At 44.4% G+C, this 21,621-nt stretch overlaps 1 protein-coding gene across 1 annotated transcript; it reads left to right on the top strand.

Annotated features, from left to right (window-relative positions):
* The first annotated feature begins 4,385 nt into the window (after nt 1-4,385).
* On the top strand, nt 4,386-21,079 carry LOC127670396 (zinc finger protein 883-like). Its single transcript, XM_052164750.1, has 4 exons — nt 4,386-4,497; nt 18,113-18,239; nt 18,426-18,480; nt 19,420-21,079. The coding sequence occupies exons 1-4, from the start codon at nt 4,477-4,479 to the stop codon at nt 20,984-20,986; spliced, it is 1,770 nt and encodes a 589-aa protein (XP_052020710.1). The 5' UTR covers nt 4,386-4,476; the 3' UTR covers nt 20,987-21,079.
* Nucleotides 21,080-21,621: the final 542 nt, after the last annotated feature.

Below are 21,621 nucleotides of genomic sequence, written 5' to 3'. Positions count from 1 at the left end.
TTCAGGAAGTTGTCTCCTGTCCCAATTAATTCAAGGCTATTCCCCACTTTCTGCTCTATTATGTTTACTGTATCTGGTTTTATATTGAGGTCTTTGGTCCGTTTGGACTTGAGTTCTGTGCAGGGTCATAGATATGGCTCTATTTGCATCTTCTGCATACAGACATCCAGTGAGACCAGCACCATTTATTGATGATGGTCTCTCTTTTTCCCCATTAGTGTTGGGTTCTTTGGAAAAACCAAGTGTCCATAGGTATGTGGGTTTATTTCTGGGTCTTCCATTCTGTCCCTTTGGTCAGTCTGTCTGTTTGTGTACCAGTGCCATACAGATGTTATCACTATTGCTCTGTACAACAGTCTGAGATCAGGGATGATGATTTCTTTAGAAGTTCTTCTATTGTTCAGAATTGTTTTGGGTATCCTGTGGTTTTTGTTTTTCCTGGAAACCCAAACTAAGATAATTGATGATGGATGTTGCAGGATTTAGTAAGAAAACACTCTTCCTTTTTAATTCCACATACTTTTACATGTTTTTCACCAAAGGCAATACAAGTTCCCTCTGTCCTACATGTACTGACCTACTACATTTGTGTTCCATATCCCCAGTGCTGTGATTCACAGCTAAGGTCACTCCTATTGATTCTTGGGTGCCTCCCCTATCCCAAGTCTTTCGCAGGTCCTGGAGATGCCATTCATTCTCATGGCCAACTGGCCATTTCTCTTATCCCTCCCCACACCTGACCTTGAAGCCACTCCCATTCCCCTTCCTATCCCCTCTCCCACCCTGTTCCCTCCCTCATTGCCTCTTATGACTATTCTATTCCTCATTCTAAGTGAGATTCAAGCACCTTCATTTGGTCCTTCCTTCTTGTTTAACTTCCCTGGGTCTGTGGAGTATAGCATGGATATCCTGTATTTTATGGCTGATATCCACTTATAAATGAGTTCATACCTTGCCTGTCTTTTGGGTCTGAATTACCTCATGAAGGATGATATTCTCAAGTTCTAGCCGTTTACCTGCAAAATTCATGATGATGATGATGATGATGGTGTGTGTGTGTGTGTGTGTGTGTGTGTGTGTGTGAATACTATTCCATTATGTAATGTATCACATTTTCTTTATCCAATCTTCAGTTGAAAGACATCTAGGTTGTTTCCAGTTCCTGGCTATTATGAATAAAGCTGCTTTGAATATAGTTAAGCAAGTGTCTTAGGGGAATGGTGGAGCATCTTTTGGGGACTAATGTAGCTGCGCCTTGAGGTAGACCCTATTCTCAGTTTTTCTAAGAAAACCCCAATTGCTTTTCAAAGTGGTACAAGTTTGCACTCCCACCAGCAATGGAAGAGTGTTCTCCTTGCACCACATCCTCACCAGCATGTGCTGTCTCTTGAGTTTTTGATATTAGCCATTCTGACCTGTATAAGATGTAATCTCAGGGTCAGTTTGATTTGCATTTCCCTGATAACTAAGAACTTTGAACATTTCTTTAAGTGCTTCAAGGCCATTTGAGATTCCTCTGTGGAAGATTCTGTTTGGCTCTGTGCCCCATTTTTTAATTGGATTATTTGGGTTGTTGGTGTGTAACTTCTTGAGTTCATCATATATTTTAAATGTTAGCCCTCAGTTGGATGTAGTGTTAATGAAGATTTTTTTCCCCAATTTGTGAGCAGCCATATTATCCTATTGACAATGTCCTTTGCCTACAGAAGCCTTTCAGTTTCATGAGGTCCCTTTTATCAACTGTTAATCTTAGAGCCTGATTTCATTGGTGCTCTATTCAGGAGATCATCTCCTGTACCAATGCATTTGTCAAAGTAATTAATCTAAATCTCTTCACCTTAACCTCAGGCAGACACTTTGGACAATGGCAAAAAGCAGCCACATTCTTCACCAAAATTTCACAAAAACAGTCTCTAGTCCACATACTAATATTCTTCTCCACTGAAACCTCTTGGGCCAGGTCTGCACAGTTCAAATCATCCTCAGCACCAGTGTCTTCTGTGTTCCTTCTAGGATGGCCCATTGAACCCCACTTAAAACATTCCACTGCTTTCCAAATCCAAAGTCCAGTTTCATGAGGTCCCATTTATTTTTTATATTTATTTATTTTTAATATTTATTTGTTTATTTTACATAATGGAGTATACTAGATATCAACAAACCAAATAATGCAATTAAAAATCAGGGTGCAGATCTGAACAGAGAAATTGCCAAAATCTTCTTATAGAGGCATTGACTCTGAAGTTCACCTACTGTTGACATGAGAGTTATCTGTTAGTAAGAGTGATGCCTAGAACCATTACAAAAACAGACTCCTGTCAGGCTATCTAGCCAGTCAAGAAAGTGAAGGAAACACTGATTCAAGAAAGCCTGTTTCCCTAAGGGTTAGAGTCATATGTGGGAAAGAAATAGTCGACAAAATGGTTGCTACTCCATAGTTAGAGAGAACACACTATGTTTTTGTTTGGAGGAATGTAGATTTGGGGACTTTGGGTTTGGAAAGCTGTGGAATGCTTTGAGTGGGACTTGATGGCCACCCTAGTAGGAATACGGAAGACATTGGGCTGAGGGCGATTTGATCTCTGGGGCTTATTCTTGCGCTTAGGTGGAGAGTGTGGCTGCTTTATATCCTTGTCTGAAGAGGCTGCTGAGGCTAAGGTAAAGAGATTTATATTGATCGCATTGACAAAGGAAGTCTCAGAAAAGCTCAGCATAGACTTTGTCCTCTGGTGTACTTTACCACCTAAGGACCAAGCCACAGTCCAGACATGGTGTATGAAAAGCCAATGCATCAATGAAAGGGGGCTTAAGAAGAGAGAATGGGGGTTAAGGGAGTGTGGCACGGCGGTGTGGGGGAAGGGGGTGCCCAGGCAGGCCCATGTCCAAGCACCTCTTCCCCCCTGAGGGACCACACGCGCACAGACATGGTATAGAATAGAGTTTATTCAGGGTAGAGGATGGGAGTTAGAAAGGCAGAGAGAGAGAGAGAGAGAGAGAGAGAGAGAGAGAGAGAGAGAGAGTAGAGAAGTGGAGGCCGGCCATGACCACGTGAAGATAGGGAGGAGGGGAGGAGAGCCCAAGGGGCAGAGAGATGTGAGTAGGATGAGGGGGAGAGAGAGGAGGGCAAGTAGCCCCTTTTATAGTGGGCCAGGTCTATGGGGTGGGGCATTCCTGGCTGTTGCCAGGTAAGTGTGGGGTGGAGCTCAGACAGAATACCAACAGTGTGTATTCAAGCTCCCCCACAGCTTCCTCTTCTGTCTCTACAAGTCACAGCATGGAGACCCAAGAACCTGGATATTAGAGGATCTGCCCTCCAGACTCAAATAATCTCACCTATATACCTTAATGCTCGCGTAGACAGCATTGTCCTTTTTGCGAATGTTAAGGTGTTGAAAGAGGGGTCCCCCACCCCCCCAGAGGAAGCAATAGAAGGCTTCCTCTCAGAGTTCCCAGACTTCTCAGTTGTCTCTGCCTCAGCACCACAGAAGGACTGTTCATCACTGCAATCTTGAAGCTTGTGATTATGTTTACATTTGTGGGTGTAGACATTCCGCCAGACTTTGGGCCAAGGAACTTTTTTTTGTCTGAATTGAAGAGTTACTCTTCCTATGTCTTGAATTCTATGTTGAATATTGCTGCTAAGTAACTTCCTGTTTCTGTAATTTGATAATTGTATTCATTGGTTGTTGACCTAATTTTATTGGTTTAAAAAAAAGGATTGGTTGAGTAGCAGTGCATAATGGCCCACACCGTTAAATCCCAGTACTCCCGAAGCAAAGGCAGATGGATTCCTGTAAATTCGTGACAAGCCTGGTCTTTATGATGAATACTTGGACAGACACAGCCACATAACAGAGATTCTGCATCAAAGCAACCACAAAAAAACAAGCAAACAAAATCAATAAATTGAAACATAAGGTATGAGAGAGCTTTACAACACTTTGCCTCATTTCAAATTTATGAGTTTGCATAGTAGGCGCTCCTGGTTCCTGTCTCTGGACAGACCTAGGGATTCCTTTGAGTCTGCGGGTTTTCCAATTAAGAACTTAGGCAAACTTGGACACTGTGATCCAAGCAATAGAGGGGCTCAGAGGTCATTAAGAACCGAGTGTGAGCAGCAAAACGTAGCCTGTTCCTCTTAAATGCAAAGTTATAAAACAGGTCGGAACGGACTTGGCCCAGCTTAAAAACAAAACAATACAAAAACAAACCAAAACAAAAAACGGGCGTACAAAAGAACCTGCATGGGGGAAGACGAATGTTATTACTTAAAGGCTTTTAAGCTCAAGGCTGTCACTACCTTTCCTCAATCGGGGATGTTGTTACTGCTATTCGTGAACTGTCCAATGAGGAACCCGTATATTCGGGAGGCCCCGCCCTTGCTGCCATGTTTGAGTCCTGTGCTGCTGGGAAGGTCTGTGGTGTTGGGACTGGACTACATCTCTAGTTTTTACGCCTATTAGGAAGAACACCTGGATGCATCTGAAAGAGGACATGGTGAGTGTGCCTTGGGCTCCTGGAGTCGTAAGTGAAAAGTTTGTGGCACTGCAGAGGTTGTGGCGCTGTTGCCTGCGGTTCCCTTGGTGCTGTGCAGCAGAGTGTGCCTGGGAGCCGGGCACTGGCCCGGTGGTGGCCCCCAAAACATTGGGATTGTGTGAGGAGCAGGCGGCGGGGCACCGGAGCCCGACCTGGACTGTCCTAGGGAAGCCGCTGCGTCCCTGGCCCCGGTCTTCATGCGGTGAGTGCTCGCCGGCGCCTCCGCAGACCCTGCAGCACTGGCAGGTTGGAGACGCCGAGCCCAGACTGTGGGGTAACGGGACGTGGGTGGGGTGAGCCTTACAGGTGTGTCTGCTGCGTTAGATGTTTAATTTCTCTCATCGCCTTTGTAAGTTATGTTCTTCTTAGCTCTGCACTTGAACACTAGGCCTGGACATGGCTATGTTCCCCAAGCCTCAGCTTATAAATAAATGCATCTCTCTCTCTCTCTCTCTCTCTCTCTCTCTCTCTCTCTCAGTGTATGTGTGTGTGTGTGTGTGTGTGTTCTGCCCGTAGAGACATATAAGTTTGATTTTTTTTTTTTTTGCTTTGTTTTTAAAAGCTTTCCTAGACTTGGTGTTTGTGAGACCTGCTAAGGAGATGAAGTGCTTGTGAATGAATGTTCGTCGTTTGCTTGTGTGCCGCAGGCTGCTTCTCCAAACAGAAGAAATTGTGACTGGGAGTACGTGATGAGTATTTGCCAGATGACATTCTTTCTTTGAGGAAGCCGGAGGGGGGGAGGGGAGGATAAGTTAATATTTTCAGTAGAATATTCATTTGTACAGTATTATTTCTGTTAGTTCATGGACTTGAGTATTCAGTCTTTTTACTGTTTGAAGTTGTCATCGCTGAAGCGTGTTTTTTGTTTGTTTGTTTGTTTTTTGTTTTTTTACCCATTTGCTGGGGTTTATTTCTAAGTAATTCTTTTCCTGTTACCATGAATGATATTTTGTTCCCGATTTTCTCTTTCATTCTAGTCTTTATCGGAGTAGAGAAATGATATTACTTACTGTATATTGATTGTATATCCTGCTGTGTTTAAGAAGTATTAAATGATACAAAGAAAAGTGTTACTTTTTAAGATTCTCTCAGTGTCGTGTTCATGCTCCAGTTGATGGGAATGTTAGCAGTGTGTTAGATAATTTTGGCAAATTACAGGTAAAATAATGAGCAGTTACATATTAAAATGAGAAAGACCATGGAGAAGCACACACTGTTATGAAACAGTTATGAAACTATTATTTGAAAATGAATTTAAGGGCTGGAGAGATGGCTCAGCAGTTAAGAGCACCGGCTGCTCTTCCAAAGGTCATGAGTTCAAATCCCAGCAACCACATGATGGCTCACAACCATTTGAAATGAGATCTGATGCCCTCTTCTGGAGTGTCTGAAGACAGCTACAGTGTACTTACATATAATAAATAAATCTTAAAAAAAAGAAAAGAAAAGAAAATGAATCCTAAAAAAAGAAAAGAAAATTAATTTAAATTACTTGTACAGTAAATTTCTTAAAACTCTGAGTAAACAGTATTTAGAAAAGAGCACTTTTGATTTCCTAATAGAAGTTGAAAAGAAAATAATACCAAATTAAAAGGAATGTGTAGGGTCTCTAGAGACGGTTGGCTCAACTGTCAAGAATGCTTGCTGCTTTGGCAGAGGACCTGAATTCTGTTCCCAAAGCCAGGTTGGGCAGCTCGCAAACACCTGTAAATCCAGTTCCTGACATTCTCCTCTGGCCTCTAGAGCCTACACACAAATTATACACATACACACACACACACACACACACACATAAAAAACTAAATAAAATTTAAAGAAAAAAAACAAGCAAAATATAGTCATATAGTTTATTGCAATGAGAGGAGTTACACATAAAAGACATAACATACAAATTTTTGTTTACTAGTGTCCATTTGAATGTCTGGGGTGTGTGTGTGTGTGTGTGTGTGTGTGTGTGTGTGTGTGTGTGTGTAAGTGTGCGCGTATGCCTGTGTGAGTATTCGTGCTCAAGCATACCATGTGAAAGGGAATGATATAGGACATTAGAGTAGAAGACATAACTATCTCTCTTATATGGAAAAAATAGTCACATAAGAGATGGAGTTTAGTAGTGGTGTTAAGGGGATCAGAAAACATGAGCCGTTGCTGATCCAAAGTGAAATCCTGACATTCCAGCGTTGCTTCTCAGTTAATGGCGGGACTTTGGAAGCCATTCCCAAGACCAGCGCTGGAGTTTTTCACTGGCGTGAACTCATGCAGAACGTGTGTGGGTAACCACAGCTATTGTTAACTCATGTATGCAGCAGCCATGTCACGGACTGAACGCAGCATTTCACAGTGCTGCTCACATCCTCCAGCCATTATGTTCTCACTTCAGGAAAATATGACGAACCTCACTGTCCATTCACTATCCCTGCACAGTGCCGGCACAGTCACAGCACGGTCATCACACTACCCCAGCAATGTTTCTGACATTACCCTGCACTGTCCCCGCACTGTCCCCACACTGTCCTCTCACTGTCCCCGCACTGTCCTGTTCGGGACAGTAGTAGGCTGTTGCTGTGAGATAGGCCTGAGCATTTCTTTGTTTGGAGGAATGTAGATTTGGGGACTTTGGGTTTGGAAAGCTGTGGAATGCTTTGAGTGGGACTTGATGGCCACCCTAGTAGGAATACGGAAGACATTGGGCTGAGGGCGATTTGATCTCTAGAGCTTATTCTTATATTTTATATAAGAGTGTGGCTGCTTTATATCCTTGTCTGAAGAGGCTGCTGAGGCTAAGGAAAAGAGATTTATATTGATCGCATTGACAAAGGAAGTCTCAGAAAAGCTCAGCAGAGACTTTGTCCTCTGGTGTACTCTCATGGAGAGCATTTTGATCAAGCTTAGCCAGCTTAGGAAGGAAAAATGCAAAACGTTTGGTTCAAGTAATAAAAGGGGCCAGGAAGTACAGTAAAGCTAAATCCTGTATTTGAGGAGATAAACAGATTACTTTGTGCTTACTCTGGGGCAAGATCCTACCAGCTAAGTTTATTGTTTGCGCATTTGCCATTGAATAGCTATATCATGTTAGGGATTATTATTACTTGGTCCTTGTTTTCATTTGGATTTTTAATCTGGAATGAACTACAATCCAGAAATGGAGTACACAGGTTTTTGATCCAGATCTTGAGGAACAGTGGCCATGGAAAGCTCAGGTCCAGGCATAATGCTTAGTACACGCCTTTAATCTCAGGACACAGGCAAGCAGACCTCCGAGTTCAAGGCCAGCCTGGTATACAGCAAGTTCTGAGTAGAGAAAAATCTTAGATCCAGATGTGGTGGTGCATGCCTTTGGTCCCAGAACGCAGGAGGCAGAGGCATGTAGATCTCTGAATTCAAAGTCAACCTAAAGAGCAAGCTTCCAGACAGCCAAGATTCAGCAGTAAAGAAGCTGAAAAGCAGAAAGTTGGTGGTGATATAATAGAACAAGGGGGCCATGATCCAGTGCAAGCAAGCATCAGAACTTGGCAGCTTTAGCTATGTGGCTCTGGCTTTAGAGTCAAGAATAGAAGGGACTACTAGGACAATTGATGCTGGTTAGCTGGAGCTAAGAAATTAACGGTAATTGAAAAGAGAACAGCATCACTAAGGTGAAATCTTCTGGGAGTGTTATCTGCAAATATAAAGAAGCTATAATCCAGAGATAGCTAGTGTTGTATCTCATGCTGCACCTGGACTTGGTAATGTGTAATGTATAATGGTTTTGAAGACATGAAAGGGTCATGGAGAGCAGCTGAGGCTAGGTACTGTAAGAGGCCAAGGAAGGCCATTGGTGAAGGTGCAGCCTCAGTTGCAGTTGGCTGAAGGTGTCATGCAAAGAAAGTTGAGGCTTGGCACTATGAAAGGAGCCTATGAGAGGCTGTTGGTGAAGCCTAGTTGCAGCAGAAGACTATGGCATATTGGAGATAACAGTACTCTGGAATGATAGCCAAGAACAGCAGCAGCAGTGGAGTGGAGTCAACCAGAGCCTAGAGTGCTACAAAGAACAGAACTGGAGAAGTGACTGGAACCCTTTGGAGGAGCCCAAAAGATCATGTGTGGGTCCCAGACATTGGAACAAAAAGCTGTAAAGTTGAAGTTGCCTTGGAGATCCCAATATATTAAAGATGTCAGAGCCATGGGATACCTGCTGAGGAAAGCTGCTGACAGGGAGTGGAACCAGCCCAAAATAATGAATTCTGTTGCTGCTGAAAGCCAGATCTGTCAACAGCAGTCAACAAGGATGAAAGGAGTGAGAGATCTCAAGAGTGCTTTAACATTGGACATAGACATGGAGTTAGGAGTTTGCAGGGCTGGTATTTTCTTGCTTTGTTCCAGTATTTTCTTGCTATGATGTTTTGAAATAATTATGTATATCCTATTCCTTGATATGTTGGAAGTATGTGATCTGCATTGTGATTTTGATTTTATAGGAAATTACAGTTAAGAAATTGCATGAATCTCAAAAGGGACATTGAACTTTGGGCTTTCAACACTGATGAGACTTGATAGGCTATGGGGATTTTTTTTTATTCAATATATTCTTTATTTACATTTCAAGTGATTTTCCCTTTCCTGGATCCCCCTCCCCGAAAGTCCCATAAGCCCTCTTCCCTCCCACTGTTCCCCAATCCACCCCTTCCCACTTCCCTGTCCTGGTATTCCCCTACACTGCTGCACTGAGCCTTTCCAGGACCAGGGACCACTCCTTCCTTCTTCTTGGGCATCATTTGATATATGAATTGTGTCTTGGGTATTCCAAGCTTCTAGGCTAATATCTGCTTATCAGTGAGTGCACACCATGATTGATCTTTTGGGACTGGGTTACCTCACTTAGGATAATGTTCTGCAGTTCCATCCATTTGTCTAAGAATTTCATGAATTCATTGTTTCTAATGGCTGAATAGTACTTCATTGTGTATATAAACCACATTTTCTGTATCTATTCCTCTGTTGAGGGACATCTGGGTTCTTTCCAGCTTCTGGCTATTATAAATAGGGCTGCTATAAACATAGTGGAGCATGTGTCCTTATTACATGCTGGGGAATCCTCTGGGTACATTCCCAGGAGTGGTATAGCAGGGTCCTCCGGAAGTATCATTCCGAGGTTTCTAAGGAACCACCAGACTGATTTCCAGAGTGGTAGTACCGGCTTGCAACCCCACCAGCAGTGGAGGAGTGTTCCTCTTTCTCATGGGGATTTTTCAAGTTGGACTAAATATATTTTTGCGTTGCGCTAGAGCTAAGTATGGCCCCCATAGAGTCCTATGTTTGAACAGGGCTATGGAGACCAGGGAGAGGAATGTGGTGATTTGAATATGCTTGGCCCAAAGGGAGTGGTACTGTTAGGAAGTGTGGCCTTGCTGGAGGAAGGGCGTCACTGTGGGAATGAACGTGGGACGTCTCCTACTATGCTCAGGCTGCACCTATTTCAGAAGACAATGTCCTCCTTGATGTCTGAGGATGCCAGTCTCTCTCCTGGCTGCAGTTGGACCAAGATGCAGAAGTCTCAGCTCTGTCTGTAGCACTGTGTCTGCCTGGATGCTCCCTTGCTTCCTGCCATGCGAGCCAGCACCAATTAAATGTTGTCCTTTATATAAATTGCCTTGGTTATCATGTCTCTTCACAGCAATGGAAACCCCAAAACAGGATGCCACTGAGGGGTGCAGGTGGGGTGCTCTCTGACCAATAACCTACATAATGATGACCTGTCCCTATGGCATTTGGGAGCAACATTATTTACTAATATGTGGTACTTTTGTTTGTTTAAATCTATGTGGGGGTGTGGCCAGCCTGGTCTGCATACAGAGTTCCAGGCCGACAAGGGTTACATAATAAGACTTTGTTTCCTATTCTCTCCAAGAAAACTATTTTAAAACTATTTTATTTAGCTTACAAATTAGTAGTGCTTCATGAGGCTACTTCACACATCTCTAGTTTTGGTTAACCAAGTTCCTAACCCTCCTTTTCCCTCATGGTCCATCTACACCCTCCTGAAATCTTCAGTTTCCAGTATTTTCTCACTGTGTATTCATGTTGCACATGTTCTACTATCCCCGTGATTTGCACAACCATAGGTGCCCAGATAACTTCTTCATGCGCATTTCATTTTGTTTAAGACTTTTTCTGGTCCCTCCTTTTCCTATCTCTGTCATTCCCAAACCTACTCGAGCCCTTTTGTCCCCAGTATTCCTCTCTACTTTCAGTTTACCCATATTCTAACTCCCCTTACACACACACACACACACACACACACACACACATGACACAATAGCCTACTTTTGCTTTCTTATCCTCCATATATTACTAACAAACACAAAAACAAAAGATCTGAATCTAGAAACCTTATCTGAGAAAGACTTTTCAGGGCTTCTGTTTTTGAGCTTGGGGTATAATTTTTTTTTCTAGTTCCATTTATGTGCCTGAAATTTTCATGCGGGTTTTATTTTTCTCTAGAGCCAAATAATGTTCCATGAAGCATGGGTGCCATACTTTCATTATCCATTCATAAGCTGAAGAATATCTAGGTTGATTCTGTTTCCTACGTATCATGAATTGGTCAGCAATGAACATGGGTATGCAAGTGTCTCTATAATAAGATACAAAGTGCTTTGGACATACAGGAGTGGGATAACTAGGCCATGTGGTAAATCTATTTCATGTTTAAAATGTTTCATTTATTTTTATTTGTATGGATATTTTCATGGGTGTCTGTAGACTATAAGTATGTAGTATCTGTGGAAGCCAGAAGGAAGTATTAAAGGAATTACAGACAGTTATGAGATACCATGTAGGTGCTAACAATATAACCTGTAGCCTCTGGAAGCACTCCCTGTGGACCGTTGAACCATCCTTTCAGCCTTTGTTTGTTTGTTTGTTTAATTTCCAAAGTCTCCAGACTGATTACCAGCGGGTACACACTAGTTTACATTTTCACCACAAGGGCTCCCTTGAACCTACATTCAGCCCAGCATCTTTTACCCTTTATATTCCTCATGATATCCATTTGACTCAGGTGAGCTTCTTAATGTGCAGGGTACAGACAAATGAAACTGGATCATTACCTGGCACAAAACTCAACTCCAAACGGATTAAGGACCTTAACGCACAATTTGATATCCAGAAATTTCTCCATAAAAGCTTTATAGGGTACAATTCAGTTTACAGGCACAGGTTAGGACTTTCTGACTAGGACTCTATAGTTTGAACTAACAAGCCAAATGGGATTTCATGAAACTGAAAAGCTTTTGTACTGCGAAGTAACGGGTTCAGTGAAAAGGCAGCCCATGGAATGGAAGAAATTCAACTATACATCTAATAGGATTAGTGTCTAAAACATATAAGACAACTGAAAATCAAGACATCAAACACCCACTAAAATGTCGACTGTGCCCCCCCCCGCCCGCCACACACACACACACACACAACAATGGTCAGACACACCTTGGCAGTGGTGTTCTTATGTCAGTCAGTAGTAGAGCTGATGGCAGTCAGTCCTCTGTTCGTCCTAGCCCGATGCCTCGCTTGATGGCCAGAGGTGTCTTGTGACTAGGACTCATAAAAACCAGATGAAATCAAATTAAATCCAGGCAGCACAGTGCAGGAGGAGGAAGACAGAACTGCAGACAGCCATGCCAGCCACAGACCTGCCCTGCAGTGCATGGCACAGGGAACCACAGTCACCCACTTAGTGCCATACCACACAGGATGGATAGCCACCCAGGGGCCACCCAGTCGCACAGCTAGCCTGTAGCAGGAGCAACCCCAGTGTGCGTCTGTGGTGCTCAGATCGGAGAGAAAGGGAAATGGAACAGCTTGAGCATTATGAAGAGAGATGGAACTGGAGGCTACAGGGTGGACAGGAGTCACCTGTAACAAGGTGCCAGCCCCGCCACCTGGGACCGTGATTAGGTTTCAGCCCAAGCTGCCACTGAAGGCCATGACTGAGTCCAAGGCGATGTGGCCATTGCAGGGGTCAGTGTTGATTTCCAGGGCTTGTATTACCACGAGAGAACACGGGGATGTTCCTGGTCATGGCAGCCACCGTAGAGGTGCAGGGTCTATGCATAACTGCCCCTCACTGGATGTAGTGCTCTGGAGAGCCGGCCCCATGTCTCACCTGAGGCAGCACTAGGAAAAGAGGGCTCTGCACCCTGCCCAGGAAACACCCTGGAGCTGGCCCTGCCTGGTGGGCATGTGGTGGCCATCATGAAGGGTGTGAATATGGGAGAGCTGGCCCCACCATTCATTTACCACGGGGTGGTATACACGCAAAGGTGATGCCCCCTGCACCCTCCTCGCCACTTCTGGCAGTCAGGAAAGCTGCCCAAAGTGTCATCAGCTCGGGAGAGCGATGCCTGCCCCTCACCAGCTGCAGCACTTGAGAGTAGGCTGTGCACCTCACCTGGGCCTCACAGCAGAGCTGACCCCGGTGGGAGGAGTGCAGATCCCCGAGGGCAAAAACATTGGGGAAGCTGGCCCTGCCACTCTGCTGTGAGGTGGCCTGGGTTGAGGGGAGATGCCCTCTACCCCTCACCACCTAGGAGAGTCAGGAGAGATGACCTCAGGGTGATGAGAGCGGGTGAGCTGACCCTGGCCCTCATGAGCTGTAGCGCTAGGGAGAGTGGGCCCTGCACCTCACCTGGGCAGCACAATAGGGCTGGCCTTGGTGGAGGGGAGCACGGATGAACCACCAGCCCTGAGGGTGAGAACACGGGAGAGCTGGCCCCAAGGACGAGAGCGCAAGAGATCTGACCCGGCACTCATCTACAGTGAGGTGGTGTGGGTGCTGGGGTTCTGCTCTGCCCACCCCCCTTCGCCTGGAGTGCTGGCTACAAAGGCATGAGAGGAGAAGAGCTAGCCTGGCCCCTTACTGGCTCCAACACCCACGTGAGTGGGCCTTGCACCTCACCCAGGCCACTCGGTGGAGTTGACCCTGATGGCGAAAGCCTATGAGTCAGCCCCGAGGGTGTGAGAACAGGAGCGCTCTCCCAGCCCCTCACAGAATGCAGCGCTTGGGAAAACAGGCCCTGTGCCTCGACTGCGCAGCACAGTGGAGCTGGCTCGGGAGGCATGGGTGCAGGGGATCCAGCTCTGACAGCAAAAGTGTAGCGGATCTCCCCTCCTGCCGAAGGTGGCATTGGGTGAGCGGTGCTGACACGCTCACTCTGGTGGTGGAGATAAGGGAGCCCCAGCAGGCTCACCGCTCAGCTACCACCCGGACCCAGATCCAGAGCTCCGAGTTAGCTCACCCCCAAGTCTGTATCATCTCTGAACAGTTGGGATGTATGAACGGGCCAGTCCTGCGGTTACAAAGCTGCAGAACTTCCATGACACGGGACAACAACAGGATGACCAGGAGGAGTCCCGGTGAGGATCCAGTATTGCTGGTGTCACAGCAGTCAGAGACTCATACCCGACCAGTAATCCACCGCAACAACGCTTGCGAGTGAAGATGTGTGGACAGAAAAATATACTGTGGGCCACACTGACGTACCACAGCTTCCGCAATGGGACGTTTCTTCCTCTTCTTCTTTTTTTGTTTTTTTTGTTTTGTTTTGTTTGTTTTTTTTTTTTTTTTTTGGATTTGGTTTTTTCAAGACAGGGTTTTTCTGTAAAGCCCTGGCTGTCCTGGAACTCACTCTATAGACCAGGCTGGCCTCGAATTACAGGCGTGCGCCACCACCGACCGGCGAGACGTTTTCTATGCTTTGGTTTTTGTTGCTTTGCGGGGTTTTTTTCCCCCAAGGGGGAGTTTGCAGGGCAAAGGGCATATATGAGGGGACAGGGAGATGAGCAGTACTGGGTACATAATGTGAAACTCACAAAGAAACGATCAAAAGTTAAAAAAAAAAAAAGTGTGGACTGTGGCATCCAGGCATGGCGGCACATGCCTTTAATCCCAGCACTCAGGAGGCAGAGGCAGGTGGATCTCTGAGTTCAAGGCTAGCCTGATCTACAGAGGGAGTTCCAGGTCAGTCAGGGCTACACAGAGAAACCCAAAAGAAAAAGGAGGAGGAGGAGGAGGAGGAGGAGGAAAACGATCATAGCTTTAGAACTGAACAGAACATTCTCATAAGAAATGCAATGACTGGTACATACTTAAAAGTGTTCACTAGGGCTGGAGAGATGGCTCAGCGGTTAAGGGCACTGACTGCTCTTCTGAAGGTAATGGGTTCAAATTCCAGCAACCCCATGGTGACTCACAACCATCTGCAATGGGATCTGATGCCCTCTTCTGGTGTGTCTGAAGACAACAGTGTACTCACATGCATAAAAAAAAAATCTTAAAAAAAATGTTCACCATCCTCAGCTATTAGGAAATACTGATGAATATGGATGGGTGTGGCCTCATCCACTGCAGCGTGATCAGCCTACCTGCAGGCACAAAGGAATACTGACTCTTCCCCAACAGCCATCAGGAAGTAGATCTTGTGAGCTCTTCCCAAATTTATGCCGTGGTTCGACTGGCTTAGTCTGAAGTATTGTGAGAATTTCATACTTTGACACATCTATGATGAAGAGATTGCTTTCATGTGTGACATTGAGGTCCTAAGACTATGTGCCCTGTTTCCTTTATATTTTTGCCACTTATTTTCTTCCATAAAATCACATCTTCAGCATTGGCAGAGACCTTATATGTTATTTTTCATAATGCATCTGGTTTCAATCATATGCACTCCTAAGTATATTTAGGCATAAAACTGTAAATAATGGTTCTCCTAAACAAACAAACAAACAAAACCCAACCCTTTGATGGGCAGTTTGTCCTAATAAGCTTACAGCAAAAACTGGCTAATACTGGATTGGTCCAGTTCCCACATGTCCTGGATGCATACTGGTTTGCATACTGGTTTGTATTTGACTAGAAATCGTCTCTGTTAAAGGTTTTCAAGGGGAGAAATTTATTTCCATCGTTTGATGCAGGCGTGTGGGAGGGTGTCCCAGGCTGCTACCACGTGCTTTGGTGCCTTGTTGAGTGTTATATGTACCCAGCCCAAGACGAGTGAAGTCCCATGTTGCTAAAGCCTTTGCTTTGCTTTCATAACTAAAGATGTCTGTGGCAATCTCAAGCTGGAGAACACCAGCTCCCGATAAGCCTCTTGTAAAGGCATCGAGTCATGAGCTGAGTTACTGTTTGAATGAGAGTTGGTGAAGGTGTATCTAGTAAAGAGAGTCAAGGAAGTGCTGTGATTTGAGAGAGCCTGCTTCCTTGGGATTTGATTAGGATATAGGAGAGAAATAATCCATAAAATGGCTATCACACCATAGTTAGAACAGGTTATTGCAACTTATGTTACAAAAGGAGAGGGGGGGCTTCTGAGCCCTCAAGGGTGCACATTGTACTAGTGTAGAAGCAGAGAGATTTGAAAAGGTCACAAGATGGTAGTAAGCCACAGAAAGGAAGATGGAAGTTACTCATATTGGACAAATATTGACCTGACAGTTTGTCTTAACCAGACGGGGCTGATTGCCCAATTCGGTGACCTGGCTATCTTGACATGGGCTGACATCACCGTGACTCTTAGTTATATACTGTAGGCAGAGACCAGAAGTTTTAAAGACAGGAGTACTCTAGCAAAGGCTCCCCAGTCAGAGGCTTGCTCTCCTGGGCAGGTTGAGGGATCTGCGGCTCAGCAGTTACGCCTGGGGAGGAGGGGCTCGATTTGCTCCACGCCCCGGGGCCAGAACACAGCGATTACTCACCATCCTTTCTCAGTATTCCATGTGGCCAGCGACACAGTAGCTTGTAACTGTTTTCTGTAATCTACACCCACAAAGGGTTTTTTTTTCTCTTTGTCCTTTCACTTTTCTGCTTGTCTTCACAAGCACACACCAACTCCTGAGGCGGTGACACTCTGTCACTCACACGCGTGTGCGGACCTAAGGAGGGGGGGGAAATGGAGTGTGGAAAAAGAAACCTAGCTTTTTATGAAAAGATATATTTTCTTTGTTCTTCAATTTTTAAATTGTTTTTTATTCACTTTACATCCTCATCACAGCCCCCTCCCTCTTCTCTTCCCAGTCCCACCCTTACAAATCACTTCTCCCATTGCCCCCAGCCTCAGAGAAGGGAGCCCCCTCCCTTTCGGTAGCATCCCACCCTGGGGCCTCAGTCCCAGCAGGTCTAGGCACATCCTCCCTCACAGAGGTCCATCTAAGCAGTCCAGATAGAGGGGAAGGGCATCCAGTGGCAGGGAACAGAGACCAACACAGCCCCCGCCCCACTCGTTACGGGAACCACATGCGCACCAAGGTGCACTTTTGCTATAGATTCTTTGTAATTTTGTCTAAATGTATGTTGGTGTGCATGAGCGTGTTAGCCCCAGGGGATGCCCAAAGGACTCCGATCCCCTGGGATTAGAGTTACTGCAGATACAAGCCACCTGGAAGTGGGTGCTGAGAACAAATCCATTCCTGTTTAAGAGGAACAGTTTTAACTACTGAGCCATCTGTCCGACCCTTAAAAAAAAATTAGCTGCCAAGTTGGGTTTCAGTACTGAGAAGTGAGGGTATTCATTTCTGGCTTGCTTTTGTTATAAAGATGAAAGTGGAGTTCGGTTGCTAAGGAGGGTAACATGCCCAGATGATTCTGATTAATAGACTGGTTTTGAATAAGTCTTTGTTCACAGCATATGTCCTTTGCCATAATTCATCAGAATGTGGTAATATCCATGCCCCATTATCCATAAGCGTAATATAGAAATTATTCTTAAGCATAGATTATTCTTAGAGGGTCGTTTGGAAAATGTGCCTTAGTGCCTGTATACCTAAAACTAGTTCCGTTCAGACACAGAGAGTCTGGATGGGCTCTAATTTGTATTTGAATATAGTCCAGATTTTAGCAAAGTGTTGCCATGTGGAATAATGTATTTTGATTGTTTAAAGAAGACATACTTGCATTCTGGCGCATAGAGGGTATTAGATTGACAATAAGTTACCAGATGCAATTTTCAGAAATGGATGTTTACACTATCCAAGCCAAGTGCAGTCCCACATTTTTGCTATTCCCTATTTCTGCCTACCTCTGTATTGCCCCAGTGTCCACTGCTGACCTCTTTAATCAATACAGCTGCCTTGTCTGTGATCTTCTTGTCCAAGACTTTAAGATTGCAACTCTCCTTTCTTCTGTCAAATAAACTAGTCCACTGTCTTTATAGTCAACTTCATCTTAAACCCTGAGCAGAATGAATCCAGATTTGTGGTAAAGGTAGGACACAGATGCCCTCTGTCTGTTTCTGGTAGAGCTCCCATTTCTCTCTAAGATGTCACAGGTGGGATGTCGCAGGTGGGACGTCGCAGGTGGGACGTCACAGGTGGGATGTCACAGGTGGGATGTCACAGGTGGGATGTCACAGGTGGGACGTCACAGGTGGGATGTTATAGGTGGGACGTCACAGGTGGGATGTCACAGGTGGGATGTCACAGGTGGATGCCTTCTACAGTTCCATCAGCATTCTTGTCTTCCAGCTCTCACTGCAGCTGCCTGGTTCTGTCAAGGTGGCAGGTCTGGTCACATTGTCAGTTAACACTAACCATTTCCCTATTGTTTCAGGAGCCAGTGACCTTTGAGGATGTGGCTGTAAACTTCAGTCCAGGAGAGTGGGCTCTGTTGGATTCCAGTCAGAAGAAGCTCTATAGAGACGTAATGACAGAAACCTTTCTGAACCTGATCTCCATAGGTAAAAACACTGATTCTTCTGCTGCTTCAGTGAGCCGTGTCTTGCTTGTCTGTGTAGTTTCATGACTTGAATATGGAAAGGGGGCATGATGGTGAAGGAGCAGGTCATGTCAGACTGCAGTAAAAAGTAGAGTAAGTGTTTTCTAGTGTTGGATAAGTCGTATGATTTCTTTTGATTTGCTTCCAGGGAAAACAGAAGAAAACATTGAAGAGGACCATGCAAATGTCAGAAGTCATCTGCGGTAATCCACATTCAAAGAGGGGGATTGGAATCAAATGCTTGCAATTTGTTTTAGGAAATATGAAAACCAATGATTCAATCTACATCTACATGTAAATTGATTCTTTGACAAATTTCTCTAAAACCTGCACTGAGTTTGTGCATCCAGAGTTGTTGAGGATTCCATTTCTTTAATCTATTAATATTTCCTAAATGTGTTACATTAAGCAGTGTAAGACGTTGTATATGTACAACCTTCTCTTCGTGCACAAAAGTATTTAATATATTTTTATCAGGTTTACTTTAGGATTTGGATATATATCGAGTACAGTGAACTTTAGTTTTAAGTTGGGGTCTAGCTTCAATAAAGTTCATGAAGGATATTCATATATCTCAATTGCATCAGGCTTGATCCACATCCTTTGCATAAGTCGTATTCCCCATTGTTAACTGGTATAGACATTTTTAAAAACTTATTCTTTGATAATCTCATACATGTATGCAACATATCTAATCATAGATCTATTCTCCTTCCTCCCCAACTCCTCCAGCATCCTTCCTCACATCCCTCTTCTGGTAGTTTCTTGTCTTGTCTTTTTAAAAGAATGGTTTCTTTCTTTTCTTTTCTTTTTTTTTTTATTTTGTTTTTGTTTTTTTACATAGCACATGGAATCTCGTTAGTATCACCTCTATAGGAATGGGTGCAGGGTGTTCTAGTGGAGCATGAGGAACCCACAAGGTTCCAAACTCCTGAAGAAAAAAATCCTTATAAGAGTAAACTCAACACTTAGAACAGGCTCTTTCTATGTGGGCTCTAAAGCTGGTGCCACCCTGCTGCTGCCTCCTGGGCACTCTCAGCTGGAGTTAACCGAAGTGAGCCACAGCTCCCAGCCTCCGGTGCTTTTCTTGACTATTCATAAAATATTAGTTATGCTCTTTTCATTTTTTTTTTTTTTTGCAGAACTCAGATGATTGGGAGAGATTGTAAATATGAAGATAGTTGTCAGTGTGGAGAAGCCCACCACCGGATTCCAGAGTTCGTTGTTAACAAGGACATGCCTTCTGCAACAGGCGTGTATGAAAGCAGTGTGTGTGCAAGAGGCATCAGCGGCTACTCCCCTTCGTATGTGCGTCTCACAGATGAAACTGGAGAGCAACCATTTGAGGATGAGGGACTTGTGCGTGTAGCTTTTCAGTGCGGGAAACATTATGCAGATGTCACTTCTTCTGAGCCATTCCACAGACCAGAACGTCCGGGAGAGATACTTTACCAAAAGAAACAACCTAATGAAGCCTATAGGAGTCTCACTCCTAACCAAAATTATGAGAGAATTTACAGTGAAGGTACATATAATCAGTTTGAAAAAGCCGTTCGGAGATATGCTTATTTTCAGATGTATGAAAAAATCCACACTGGGGTGAAACCATTTATGTGTAAGCAATGTGGAGAAGCCTTTGTTCATTTCAGCCAACTTGTCTACCATGAAAGAATCCATGCGGGAGAGGAGTGTTATGTGTGTAACCAGTGTGGAAAAGCCTTTAGACACTATTCATACCTCCAGAAACACGAAAGAATTCACAGTGGAGATACACCCTATGTGTGTAAGCAGTGTGGCAAAGCCTTCATTCGTTCCTCACACCTTCTCGTCCACGAAAGAATTCACACCGGAGAAAAGCCTTATACATGTAAGCATTGTGGAAAAGCCTTCAGCCACCACAGCGCCTGCTACAGACACGAAATAATTCACACCGAAGAGAAACCCTACGTCTGCAAGCAGTGTGGGAAAGCATTTACTTGTTCTACATCCCTTCGCAACCACGAAAGAATTCACACTGGAGAAAAACCTTACGCGTGCAAGCAGTGCGGCAAATCCTTCATCCAACGCGATGCTTGTTACAATCATGAGAGAACTCACACTGGAGAGAAGCCCTATGTGTGTAAGCAGTGTGGGAAGGCCTTTACATGGTCCACATGCCTGCGCAACCATGAAAGGACTCACACTGGAGAGAAACCTTACACATGTAAGCACTGTGGGAAAGCCTTCACCCATTCCAGTACCCGGTACAGTCATGAAAGAATTCATACTGGAGAGAAGCCCTATGTGTGTAAGAAGTGTGGCAAGGCATTCATTCATTCCAGTCATCTTATCAGTCATGAAAAGATCCACACTGGGGAGAAACCGTATCCGTGCAAGCATTGCGGAAAAGCCTTCATTCAACGTAAGGCTTGTCACAATCATGAAAGAACTCACACTGGAGAGAAGCCCTACGCATGTAAATATTGTGAAAAGGCATTTAGGTGCTCCACATACCTTCGAAACCATGAAAGGACTCACACTGGGGAGAAACCTTACATATGTAAGCACTGTGGAAAAGCCTTCACACATCAGAGTGCCCGTTACCGTCATGAACGAATTCACACTGGAGAAAAACCCTATGTATGTAAAAAATGTGGGAAAGCATTCAGTGATTGTAGCTACCTTGTGAAGCACGAGAGAATTCACTGGAGAGAAACCTTACACATGTAAGAAGAGAGACGCTTTTATGTGTTCCACATACCTTTACATACACGAAAGAGCTGACACAAACGAAATGACACATTTTCAGCAGTGTATCTGGTGGCCTTGTCTGTGCACATGTTACATGTATGAAAGAAAGGTGAGAACAGCTCACAAGAAGGCAGTGGGTACAGGTGCTTGTTACTAAGCTTGATACTCTAAGTTCCGTCCCAGGGACCCATATGGTAGAGAGAGAAAATTAATTCCCAAAAATTTACCTCTGAATTCCATGTACACGTGTAGGCTCACATATAAACTTGTTATTTAAAATGTATATACTTATGGAGAACAACTGAAACCTTCAAAAGGTGTAGTTGTATCCCTGATATGCAAGCATATATAGGGTAAAATCCTATAGCACTGGGTATGGTAGGATGTGCCTTTTTTTCTAGCACTGGGCAAGGTGGGGATAGTAAAGATTAGAGAACTATAATGGAGATAGTGGATTTGAGCGCCACATGGGAAGTTTAGGACAAGCCAGTTACAAGCAAGTGGAATTTTCTTTGCAAGAAGACAAGAGAACAAAGCTAGAGAGAGAGTTCAGCTGTTCAAAGCCCACGCTGCTCTGCCAGAGGACCCGTTTGTTTCTCAGCATCAGCATTGTG

The sequence above is a fragment of the Apodemus sylvaticus genome, chromosome 20 (assembly GCF_947179515.1).
Source record: "Apodemus sylvaticus chromosome 20, mApoSyl1.1, whole genome shotgun sequence".
In the NCBI taxonomy this organism is placed as follows: domain Eukaryota; kingdom Metazoa; phylum Chordata; class Mammalia; order Rodentia; family Muridae; genus Apodemus; species Apodemus sylvaticus.
The sequence above is the reverse complement of the archived record's forward strand: the minus strand, read 5'-3'. Positions and strand labels throughout refer to the sequence as shown.

What these genes read in the sequence shown, in the direction of transcription:
- LOC127670396 (XM_052164750.1), top strand. Translation starts at nt 4,477, where the DNA reads ATGCATCTGAAAGAGGACATG. An exon ending in TCTGAACCTGATCTCCATAG is followed by an intron (nt 18,240 to 18,425) that starts GTAAAAACACTG and finishes ATTTGCTTCCAG; the next exon opens with GGAAAACAGAAGAAAACATT. An exon ending in AATGTCAGAAGTCATCTGCG is followed by an intron (nt 18,481 to 19,419) that starts GTAATCCACATT and finishes TTTTTTTTGCAG; the next exon opens with AACTCAGATGATTGGGAGAG.